Source organism: Malurus melanocephalus, unplaced genomic scaffold, assembly GCF_030028575.1.
Source record: "Malurus melanocephalus ecotype Western Australia unplaced genomic scaffold, MMel_1.1 scaffold_117, whole genome shotgun sequence".
Classification (NCBI taxonomy): domain Eukaryota; kingdom Metazoa; phylum Chordata; class Aves; order Passeriformes; family Maluridae; genus Malurus; species Malurus melanocephalus.
The window spans coordinates 135,671-148,779 of NW_026623349.1; the positions used below are offsets into that span (position 1 = coordinate 135,671).

General features: G+C 38.4%; 1 protein-coding gene across 3 annotated transcripts in view; it reads left to right on the top strand.

The window, feature by feature from the left end:
- The first annotated feature begins 8,034 nt into the window (after nt 1–8,034).
- The window catches only part of FANCC (FA complementation group C), a 78,247-nt gene continuing 73,172 nt past the window's right edge, over nt 8,035–13,109 (top strand). For all 3 annotated transcript variants that reach the window (XM_057369982.1, XM_057369980.1, XM_057369981.1), the window contains exon 1: nt 8,035–8,091. In XM_057369982.1, the coding sequence (XP_057225965.1) occupies nt 8,068–8,091 (24 nt within the window). In that variant the 5' untranslated portion in view covers nt 8,035–8,067. The remainder of the gene's footprint in view (nt 8,092–13,109) is intronic.

Here is a 13,109-nt window from a genome sequence, read left to right on the forward strand (position 1 = left end):
GCTGCTCTTCACACAGCTTCCCCCACGGGCCCTCACCCTTAAGGCTTTCCTTTGGATGCCCTCTAACAGTCTAATGTCTTTTCTACATTGTGGTTTCCAAAACCAGTAAATACATTAAGAAACCACATAATAAGCCTTTGTGCATTCTAGGTACTGGCCAGTGTCACTTTAAGTTTTCTTCTCAATTACTAAAGCTTTTGGTGCTTTAATTTTTTTTTTCTTTTAATTATGGCCTTATATAATTTAGTCAGTGCATGGAAAAGGCAAAGACAAAATTAATGACTTCCTAAAAAGATTCAGAGGAACCAGGCCTCTTTAGTCCTACCATTTGGGTGTATTTTCAGATTTGTAATAATTCTTACACTTCCTTAGTCCCCATTTCTAGAGCACTTTACAATGCCAGTATCACTTTGCTCATTTACTCGATGGGGAAAAACTGCCACTTGGAGGAAGAAAATGAAGTGCAGAAAACTCATGGTTCATCCAGGGCACTCTCCACAAAATTCATTGCCCACTAGGGGCATTTTGAGTCTAATTTTACTGTTTATAATACCCTTGTTTACAAGGCATTGTTACTTAAGGAGAGAGAGTAACATTTCTAGATAGAATTAAAATGGATGCTCAGGTCCTTAGCCTTTTGGTGAGGTCAGGCTAGACACATCTTACATTCAGGCATAAGTGCTGCTCGCAGGGGAACAGGTTTTAACATCTATTCTTATAGTCAGACATCACCTATTTCTTGAGTTTTCCCAAATGTTGTTGGACATTTGGTCATTTTGAAAAATCTGATTATCTGAAGCAAGAACCCAGTTGGGTAGAAACTTTTAGGATTCTTGTTATTCAGGGAATAATATTTCTAGAAGTTTGAGTTTTAAGATTGGAAATATTAATAATTCTCYGGTTGAACTTTGTATAGACTGTATTTTAGGATCAATGAAACCCCCATAGTGTATCAGGCCACCAGAGCAGCAATCTGGGTTATCTGTGTGTAGCACAAGTGCACAAATATGCATCTCTGAGCACTTATTCATGAATACTGATTTGCTTATAATATCTTTATTGCCCACTGCAGATTCTGTGTTTTTATGCCAGCTCAGGTATCGGGTCTTGAAACAAGCCCTTGTACAGTTCTGCCCTCAGAGCTGGGCATGCTGACACATGTAAACCAAGGGGCACCCAAAAATAGAAGGAAAAGAAAGAGGAGAAGAAAAGCAAAATAAAGAAAAACAGAGTCACGTAAAAGCTTAAGATGTGGGGCTCGCTGCACAATTTATTTGGTGCTTTGTCTGGAACAGTGAGTTTTAGATAAGAGTTTAATAGACAAGAAGGTTGCTTGCACTTGTTTTCAGGTCACAATGTGCTCCATGTGGTAGCACTTAGTCAGAASGGCATCCAACCTCATATGATATTTGATATTGTATTATTTCACGAAAAAAACTACTTTGTGAGATGAAATATGAAAGAACCTCTAATGGTATTGTAGCTACTGTCAGAGATTTTTTACGTTCTATGAAATGAAAGAAATATGTAAAGCTAAGAAATCCTAGGTTAAATCCCAGGTTTGAGTTAAAGCTCTTAAGCAAACTCCAAGGGAGACCTCCAAAAGAAAACATGGAAAACAAGGGGTGTGATATTGTGGGTACAACAGGAACAGGGGCAGGTAACTTTTTCCAAAATTATTAAAATCGTTTATGGAGCAACAAACTCCATGTCTTAAATTTAGGATCATTGCATGAACAGCCTTATGAGCTTTTGAGCTCTTACTTTGTGATTTTTACTACATTAAGATTCATTTTATAGGTGACAATAACTTGGCATTGTGATGTTCAGATTTGTACTAATTAAACAGTTTTTAAAAATGTATTCATTTGTAGTTTTCAAGTACATACTACCAATGTTTTCTTTGACAAAATACAATATTTATCTTTGCTATTTAATTTTGCCTGATGCATTTCCATATATACCTTTCATTTATAAAGATATTCTGTATTTTCCARCCAGGCTTGAGTACAAAGTTCTTTTGAACAGTATGAATTACATTCGTGCAAGGGATTATCAGTTGTAATTTAAGATTTRCTTTATTAGACTACAGACCATAAAGGCGACTCAATATAAATATTCAGTTAATGACGCAAGAAATTCAGAGAACCATGGAACATGTTTTAATGAGAGAATGATAGAAAACAAATTGCTATTTTGTCAGAGATATCACAAGAAAGGGACTAAATCTGAAGACAGACAAGGTTAAAGAAAGGTTAATACCAGTAAAGGAAGAATGATTGCTAAAATAATTGAAAGGAGATTTATGTAAGAGTGCATTCCACAGACTTGCAAATATGAGTATTGCAGGCAAAGGAGTGTGGATGACAAACTGTTTAAAGAAGGAGTGAAGGCAATGGAATACTGGAGTTATGCTTCCTTTGGGAGGTCAAAGAAGCATGATATTGGATGTCCAACAAGCTAAATGAAGGAACGAGAAATACAAGGTTTTCAGTTAATGTGTAGAGACTGTGGAGAAAGCTGAAAATCCATGAACTGCTATTCTTATTTTCTGCCATAGAGCTGTTTCAGTCACTTTTTGACTAACACTGGAATGATTCTACAGACTTGCTATATACTATTTTGGTAGCTACTTTAAGCAAGGTACTCAATAAATGGAGATCTTTTCAGTTTTCAAGGGATGTAATCTGCAAAGCCATGAAGGCTACAGTAGTAGACACTTGCTATAAACAAATAATCATCTATGACATTCAGCAAACATTGAAAAACACAGACCACAAAGATCCCTTTTCAAGCTGGTTAGTTAATGATGCCTGCATGAGTTTGATTTAAAATATAAAACAAGCCTCTTCTCAGTGTTTCTCCACACAGTCCTCTTTTCCTATGTTCTATGGCTTTTTTGTTTTCTTGGTTTTTTGTTTTTTGTTTTTTTTTTTTTTTTTTTTTTTTTTTTGTTTTTTTTTTTTTTTTTTTTTTTTTTGTTTTTTTGTTTTTTTTTATATAGAAGTCATCATTAGGAATACTACGGTGGAAATTCATTCATTGTGTAAATATTGGTAATTTCTTCACTCTTATCTGATGTATAGCATTTTAGTCTACACTTTGTTTAGTTTTTTGGTTCCTTTTTGTTGATGGAAACATAGGCTTGGCAAAGATTGTAGAAGAAAAAGCAGTCTCAAGTTTCAAGCAAAACCATATTAGCTYGGCAACTGTGCTTCAATTTTTAACAGAAGCATTTAATCCATATGGTAAAATKGCAGCTGTATTCCTACATTTGTCTTACATTCCATGGACAATGACTATCTTGCTGCATTGCTATTACAGTGGGATGTTATAAGGCAACCTCAGGTAATGATGTGCATCATGCTTTGAAAAGCTGAAGTACTGTTCTGTGTGTGTGAATTTTCCTTTTTGTTTTATTTTAAAATTTCTGTAATTAATGAAATTAGAACTTTTAAGCTGTTTTATTTGCAATACTTTGCAGTGTTATGAGCTTGTTTGAAATTTCAGTTTCAAGCAGTGACCAGACTCCTCATGTTTTTAAACTGTGAAGAAAAATTAATTTATTGAGATTTAATTGCTTAGTTTGAAAGTCTCACCTGTAATAATCAGGTCTGCAAAGGACAAAGCTGAAGACTTTCAGTGTGTGGTATCTTTGAGTTCACCAATTTACTTCAGGATTGTAACTTCAATTTGTAAGATTTAATGCTAAAACTTATCATGAGTTTGATMTATTATGTAATTCATGAAAGAATATGAAGTTTTGTAGCTGCATACCAATTCTCAACAGGCAGTTTCCCATCTCTCCAACCCTCTGAAAATGGTTTCAAGCATGATCTTTWTCACATTTTGCTGACTTTTTGTTTTTGCTCCTGTTTGGTGCCAGTAAAACAGCATTTCCCTTTTTATTATCTTAAATTTTGCTGAAATCTCACAGGTTCTAGAATGTGCAAATACCTCCCCTAGTTACGGAGAGATATATTATATAAAATCTATATTTTATATAAAGCATGAAGGAATACAGCCATACACATGAGACTAAAATGTTCACTAGAGAATTTCATACTGTTAACAGCTGTCAGTAAGAAAACAGGTCAAGGCAAAGTCATTAACTTTCCATCCTGTATCAAGTATTTCATACTTCTGTACACACTATAGGAACTTCTTGGAATATCAACAGGGAATACCATAGAAATTGATAAGATCTCTGCTTCTATGTGCTGTGCTTGATTCTGTGGAACAAGCTTTGGAAATGCTCTCCAGTATTCAAGTGTTCAGCCATTACACAAGAGCAGCAGGACATCATGGAAGATTTTAACTTTTTTTTGGTCTCTATTGTTTTATTGTCTTTGGAATGATTRATGTAACTCATACTTTCTTTGTACAGCACATGCTATGAGTGCAGACAGGTACAGGGAAAGGATTTATTTTCGGGATTATTTTCCACAAGAAAATTTATTAATTGTAGGTAGAAACATAATCACCAGTCTAAATACTTTAGCTTTTCTAAAAACATTTTGAGAAGATACAAAATGAGACAAACTATAAACATCTTGACTGTGCCAAGATTAGCTGAGTGACATTACAAGGCTCAGGCAGTTTCAGTTCCATCTGTAAAGGACAATAGTATGGATGCAGAGCCTATCTTAGATCTTAYTATCTTGTACCATTTTGAGCCGGACACAGAAGCACACGAACGTATATATCATGTTCATTTCAGCTAGGGGGCGGGTCTGAGGGAATTTTACTTGGTACTCTCCAGTTGCTTAGAGCAATATGTGCTCTTTAGCTGATCACTGCAATGTGCATAAAATACATTACGTACGTGGTAGTCAGGAGAATTGATAATTATATTTACTATGCACCTTTGTGTGCCTCACCTGCATTTCATCCGATGTATCTCCTCCACTATTTATTCTAACATTCTAAACTTTTAACAGCTTCAAACAGCTGGGACTTTTTATTCCCTTTTTTCCCCCCGTTTTTCCTTYACCCCCACCAGACTTGTCAAAGACGTATTTCCTTCTTTTCCCCTAACAGGGAACTTTTTTCCCTACCCAATTAATACTGGCCAAAAGATGAATTGTTGATATTTTGCCCTGAACCAAAGTATATCATTTGCCGTGCCTCATCAAAGTGCAAAGCCTGATGAGGGGCTTTGGCAACATACCTTGGGGAAGAGGAGATTGCCAGGGTTCTCAGGGAGCAGCCAGCAATTCTCTGGTATTTGGAACATCCTTTCCTAAATATTCAGGGTTTAAAGTCATGGAATTATTATCTATAGCAGTACTATTTCTGATGACTTTTAACAGTTTCAAATATTATTTGGCAGTGTCAAAGATTTACTATTAATAATTCTCTAAGACAAGAGAGACATATACATATATTAACCCTATATGTAGTAGTATCTATTATTAAAGATCAAGGCTAAAGAAAGAGTCCCCATAACATTATTTTAACCTAAATATTTTACATTTATTAAATGTGGTAGTGGCAAACTCCATACATACTGTCTGAAATAACATTTGTATTGGCATTCATTTGATTTGTACTGCCTATTGCATTTTTAGTACCAATGCCACTTATTTTGTGACTATTTAAAATGAGGGTATTTTGAAGGTAATATTACCATGTGTTCTTTCCACATACTGGAGTTTATGAGTATTACTATTTACTTTTTATTTGTCCTTACTTTTTACATTTCTGTCCATTACACCCTTTCCCATGACTTTCTTAAATGCCTTGGTTTGTTTGTTTGTTTTAATTCCTGGGTTTCTTTTTCATAGCTCCTGGTATATTACAATGATCTTTGGCCATATGTTCAGGTGTGCATGAGAACTTTTTGTATCATTGGCTTGTGCAGCAAGAAAATTGGCTAAGTTGATGGTGTAAACATCAAGCTGATTAACAAAAGCAGCTTTTGCTACTCTGACTATGGGATAAAATACACATTGGACAGCAGTGAAATATGTTCAATCAGAAATATGAAAAATGATGCTATCCAACTTTGTCCACTGCTTCTGCCAGTGTTTCAGGACAGTAAAAAATTTCAGGAATTAAATAATTAGTAATGCTTACACTTAAGAAAACATTAACACATTTAGATGGTAGAAAACAAATACAAATCCTACCATATTTTCCCTGACAGAAAAGGAGTAGAATGATTAAAGACTTGCATGAGTTATGAACTGGATTCACTGTGTGAATGTGGATATTACACCCAAAGCTCCAAGTTGTGCTCTGCAGATGTGTTTGGTGTACGGGAAACATCTCTGACAGCTTGTCTTGATGGATTACCTCATGAGCAGTTGCTGTTTCCCAAGAAAGAACTTTGAAACTTTCACAAACAAGCCTTTAATTCATCAGGTGATTTCTGATTTGATATGATAAAGTGCAAAAAAGTAAGTTAAGTAACGCATGTGGATTTCACTCTATGAGTAAGTTGAATTTGCTTTTATATTGATGGGGATGTCTCATTTTATAGAAAAGYGAAAGCAATGGTGATCAGAAAAGAGGCAACCTTCAAAAAAAAATTAAAGCATGCAAGAATATGAAAGCTGGAGTAAGGAGTTTGAATATGAGATGATATTGTTAAATTATGAAAAGAAAACCAGCAACTTTAACTTCAGCAGGTGTGGTAATCATCTGGTCAAGCAGACTTTAAACCTTGAMTACAAATTTAACACACACTAGCCTGTTAATTCAGACCAATGATGTCATTGCAATTTAATTTAAAATGCATCTGAAAAGCAACATTTGAACCTAGGTTCAAGACAGAGAACATTTTCCCTTGGCGTTTTTATTCTTGTGGAATGCAATGAGCGCCTTACTATCCAGTCTTTTCAAGGAGGAAATAAGGACAAGGTGGTATAAAAATGCATATCTGGAAGGAGGAAGATGCAAAGAAACATAGAATTCTGCATGGTGCTGGCTTTTCAAAAAGAGGGGTGCAGCTGTGTTTTGCAAATAGTGAACTTGGAGGTAAAACCTTGCAGGAGTGAAAGCACTACCATGGTGAACAGGAGAAGATGAGCAGATGAATTGAAGAGGAAGAATGAGAGGAAGACAATTAAGTATGACTGTGTAAGTGGGCTAGGGACCGATGCRCAAAAATTCACCAAGTAGTCAGGTTGTGTAGTGGTGGTGTTTTYAGCAGGACTGCATTGATGACCAGTGTCAAAGTGCAGGTCTTGCTAGTTTTATTCCTATGCTTTGTTACAAACTTAGGGACAGTAAGGTTCACCCTGTCTCTATGTCTCATTTTGGTACCACCACAAATTTCATCTAAGCTTATTCAAAATAAAATTTCTTATCTACTCTGTGTCTGTACTCATACTGAGTGTTTTATTTGCAGGGGTACAAGGGCTTGTTATGTTCACAAAACTGAAAAGAAGCAGAAGTGAAACATGTTTTGTATCCTACCAGAAGCAGTAAAACTGAAGGGTTTGATTCATCCACGGTCAGAGCCCAGGACAAAGGCTGTGGGCACCTTGGCCTGGCCATTGCCTTCWTTCGGTGCATGGCAGCTGCGATCCCACGACACACACTGGGGCYGTCATGCCCCCATCACTTGAGTTTCCCTGTGGAGCCGCACACACAGGGTCAGAATGGCTTTACCGATCTCACTGCCTCACCCACAGTTTTCAGTGTGCAGGCAACAGAGSTGCCTCAGTTTCCTGTCGCTAGGGACCCTTGGAGTCCACCGTCCCTGGAGATCAACAAAGCTTCTGTGCCAGCTCTGGCTCATCAGCTCCTGTTTGAGGCTGGAAGCTAAGTGCGTGCAGCTCGAGCAGGCTGAATCACAGACTCGCAATCAAAGAATAACAGAGCATCCCGATTGGAAGGGACCACGGAAGCTCAGTTCCTGACCCTGTGCAGAGTTACAGCATAGGGCTCACAGTATTGTCCAAACGCTTCTTGAACACAGTGTGGGCACTGTCAGCCCTGTTCCAGTGCCAGCCGTCCCCTCACAGCCTGCCCCGCCGCCGCCGCGGCCCAGCACGGACAGGCCCCGCCCCACTGCGCAGGCGCGCTCCTGTGGAGCGGCCACAGCGCGCGAAAATTCCAATGGTGCGGCGCGCTGCGCCCCCGGTAAGCGGCGGGGAGGGGCGGGACAGCGGCGGGAGCGGGGAGCGCACACGGGGCTCCGGCGGGACCTGCCCAGGCTTTGGGAGGGAGCGGCAGCCTSTCGCCCGTCGCGCCTCGGTAGTCGCGGGCAGCGGGCGGTCGTGGCGGAAAGGGGGTGCGCTAGTGCGGGTTACCCGCGGCTCCTCGCTCCCCTTTCCCCCTCCSCGGGGAGCTGGCGGCGAGGAGCCCGCCGGGGAACGAGCCACAGGGGCACCGAGGYGTCGGCCCGGCCCTCTCCGGCCTCCCCAGGGCTTTGAGGTGGGCAGAGGAAGGCGGCCCTGGCGATGGGGCCGGGCCTGCGCTGCATCCTGAGAGCTGCGCACCGGGCGGRCCCTGGGCTGCTGCTGGAGCTCCTGCGGGCCTCATTCCCGGAGTCATTCCGTGTTCCGTGCCAGCCTGCTCCATCCAGCYTGGCCTTAAGCACTACCAGGGATGGGACATACACAGTCTCTCCAGGCAGCCTGTGCCTAAACATTSTGACAGTGAAAAGCTTCTTCCTGATATCTAACTTAAACTTACTCTAATAATAATTCCCCCTTGTCTTATCACTACTTATGCCCCCRTAAAAGGTCCATGCCCAGCCTGGTATTCCCCGTATAGGTACTATTTGGTATTGAAAATCTCTGGAAAAACAGAAACTTCAACATCTCTGCTGTCTGCGTCTTGCTATTCCCCCTCCTTATAGAGAGAGAACTGAGTGATAAAAGGTCATTTTGTGATTTATGTGCAAGATCGGTGCAACCATAATAAATAAATGGTTGATAGAGGGAGGGGGGARTAAAAAGTTTACAGCTTTGTTTCTGATCCAGCAGACTGCCATCTTTTGTACCGTGCAATCTGACACTCGCAGACATCTGCGCTGGTGGAGGAACTCCAGTAGAGTATGCTTTTAAAGAGCACTGTCAGAAAATGTAGCTGGCCTTTTATTTAAACTAAAGATTAGGGAAGACAGATGTCCCGTAAGTGCTGGGAGAATTTGACATTTTAACTTCTGAGTTTGCTTCACAAATGTAGGTAAYTAAACTTCCACCACTCTCAAAAATTTTCCAAATGGTCATTTTTCATGTGGGAGAATAACTGAAATAACTAAAATGGGATAATGCTTTCTATCAGAGTGAAGAATCCTTTAGATAAAATAACCGTGATATAAGAGTCTAATGATGGCCTTTTGAAAACTAGAGGAATCTTCAGAATTTGGGCTTTTTTTTCTGATATGTACTTAAGGGATCTGAGAGCGCTCCCCCATCACTCCTAGTGTAAACTCTCTGAGCCTTTTTTTGTGAAAGGAAAGCTTTCTTGTCTGTTCCCGTTACATTAATTCCGTGGGTTGTTTTGTTTTTTGTTTTTTTTTTTTTTTTTTTTTTTCTGAGTTACATGGATTACTTGCTCCGCTATTTGGGCTTATGTGCATTTCCCCTTCTTTAAGTCTGAAAATTTGTGTCTTAAGAATTCATCATCATCCGTTTGCTCACTGCTGCCACCTCCTGATAATAACTTCTCTGCTTTTTATCTTAGTTTCCTCAGGAAGTGAGATCTGTGTGATTCTGCCTCTCGGTGTCTTTGGCTGCTTAGAATTGAACATGATAATTTAAACCAAGTTTGAAAGCAGGAAAAAGGTTTTATGGCAATTCTATTACTAAAGGTATTCTAAAATTTGAAGTCAAGGCCAAAGAGAAAGACTGTTAATTCCCCATGTTGTTAGGCAGTAGTCCTCCAGGGCCAGACTACCTCCCTTACAAAGACAGGCTGAGAAAGTTGGGGCTATTCAGCTTGAAGAAGAAAGTTGTGTGGAGACCTCATAGCAACCTTCCAGTATTGAAGAGGGCCTACAGGGAAACTGGAGACAGACTGTTCATCAGGAACTGTAGTGACAGGCAAAGGGGAATGGGTTCAAACTGAAAGGGAGAAACTTTGGGTTAGATATTAGGAAGAAATTTCTTACTCTGAGGGTGGTAAGAAACTGGAACAGGTCACCCAAGGRAGTTCTGGATGCCCCATCCCTCACAGTGCTCAAGGCCAGGCTGGTTGTCCTTGAGCAGCCTRGTTTAGTGGGAGATGTCCCTGCCCATAGCAGGGAGGGTTGAGAGTAGATGATCTGCAAGGTCTATTCCAACTCCTTAACATTCTGTGATTCCGTGATTCCAGCACATGCATATGGGCCAACTGGGTGGTGTGCACATGAAATTAACCACAGGATACCACGGGTGAAAAGCTCATAAGGCATGCTGGTGGGACTTGGGGTGATGTTTTGAAGAGTTAAAACAAAAAAAGGATACCCCTTTGAATGCACTACACGCAGTTCTATCAGTGGAGCGGCCTTGGATGCTCAGTGTGATTTTAAACTGCAATTTCTTTTTCCCTAAGATACATRTTTTAGTATAGTGCCCTACAACTGTGAAAATGCTGCTTTTGACAAAGATGGCTTTCAAAAAACATCTCGGTGGAGGATCTTGTGAAGAGTGACTGAGATAGGTGAAAAGGGTTTTTCCTGAAACAATAATTCAGAAAGTATTAGAATCCTTTGATATATGTGGAATAATTTTTGGCATTTACAGGAAGATATACATATTGTATGAGATTGTTCTCAAATAAAAATCTTCAGTCTTTGAATTATCAGATAATTTTCTAAAAAATATTTTTAGTGACTATAACATACTTTGTGCCAAGGTGATCTCAACAATGCATACAAGTATGCCATGTTGTGAAGATTTTGCTACATATATAAATGGTAGAACAGCTCTAAAAAATCAAATCTTAACTTAAACAATTCATCTTATACCAAGAAGGGTATTCCCAGACCATATTTTTTAGTTAATGCTCCAATAAATTGTCTTTGTTAATRTTATTAAAATGAAGACAATGGTAATACTCATTAAAAATCTGTTATTCCTTTCATGCAGCTTTGAWATTATAAAATCCTTTGTGCTTGAGACTTGATGGCAATCCCACTAGCTCCCAAGAACACTTTAGGACCATGTAGTTAGTCTGTTTGCTAAGTTACAGGAATGTACAATATGTTAAGTACTCTGTCCTTGGTGAGGGACAATTACTTTGCAAGTATTGCAAATATTTAAAACTTAGTGAGACTTTGTTATGCACTTCAGTATAGAGATAATACTGATTTTAGATGGCTATGACAAATGACATGATGATTTGGAGCTGTAAAATACTCTTTATTAGGATATTAATCATAAACTCATTAAACTTAAATAATAAATKAATAAAGAGAAATCTAGATTATTTATATTAACAATTATAATTTGGTCTTCTGAATTTGGGAACTTTTAGATACAACTTGTTTAGAATTTATTCAAGATTGCTTTTACTCTATAATGGTAAAGGGCAGACCCAGATCAGAAGCTAGTTGTGAGAGGTTTCTGTTATTTTTTTAACTGTCAGCCTTACATATGGTTTCAGGGTTGTGACTTAGTACTTCTGCATGTGTTTTTAGTTTTCTATAGAAATTATATTTCTAAGCAATGCCATGAATTACAGTTTCATAATTTTACTAGTGATGAGTTGTGAAGGTATTACTGGACACAGTCTAAAGATAGATGACATGCTCAAGTGTAATCTGTGACACATTTACTGTTATCATGCAAAATAAAGCCCACGAGGCTGCTGCAGCATAAGGAAATTTGCAGATCTTGGAAAGGAATAAATAAAAAAAAATATATAAATGGAGTATATCTGATGTTACTAGATATTTGGTTTTAGTTAGATTATTTTTTTTAAATAAATAAGTATGAAGTACATGTACCATTGTTTAAAATCAGAGCAGTACTAATCAGGCTTCTTCAGAGGTTAAGTAGAATGAGCCTTAACTAACTTCTTTAGTGTCATCTGTGAGGTGTCTCAGAAATGAGAATTGGACTCTTAAGCTTATGACTGCTGAAGTCAAATTGCATGGCTGTCCTTCCTCCCTAGTAGCAGATTAATTGGGCATGTGTATTTTATAAATCTTGATTAATTATGTGACAGTATTGAAGTATTCCAAACAGGACTGTAATAAAGTATCACAGTGCTCAACTAAATTGACATATATGAGTGTCCAAGGAGAATAGGCCAACTCTAGCTAATACTTTTTTTTCTATGCTCTGTGTTAGATGTTCTCATCTACCATCAACTCACCACATTCATAAGGAACTCCCTTCCCATAAGATACCAGCAAAATACAACTATGTCGAGGGCAAAATTGTGAGATTTTCATGAACAGATGTAACACAAACATTATTGATAAGTCAGAGGGTCCACTATCAGCACATTAAAAAGTAAATGCTCATAAAATAGCACAATAATTGGCTGAAAATTCCACAAATCATTGTCTCATTGATTTGCATGTCAGTTCCCTGTCATCAGTCTAAATGCCCACGTAGCTAATTGTTTCTGCAGTATGAGTTTGACTGAGTGAATCACAGAAAGTCTTTGCTCTAGATGTTTCTGAGAAACTTATCTCTTGTTTGTAAAGAATGAATAGCCTGATTTAATGCCTATGAATAGCATGAAACCTTGTCAATGGACTCCAGGGACAAGTATCTGTGGGAGTGTGCTAAGATAATATACAACAAAAAGGTGTAAATGTTGATGTGAATGTCATGAAGTTATTTTTATTCTTGTGAAGAATACTTTTTTTTTCTGTCAGGTGTACTTAGTGCCATAAATACATCTTTATTCTGAAGATTTTATTCTGTGGCTATTTCTGAGTGTGAGTACTCAGAGCGAAAGTGGGGGGGGAAGTATGAGATTCTTTTCTTTTATGCTAGAGAAGTGCGTTCTTTCATTCGCAAGCTTGCTTTTACTGTGGACTCTGTGAGCACTTCTGACAGATTTTTACTTACACTTACTAATTTTATTTATGCTTAAGCTGTCACTGGAGTTCATGTAAAGGTAAATATGTGTAATATAAGCTGAAAAGAAAATGCTTTTCCGTGATGTGTGGTCATTTGCTTTTCCGTGGCATATTGATCTTCATCATTGCATGA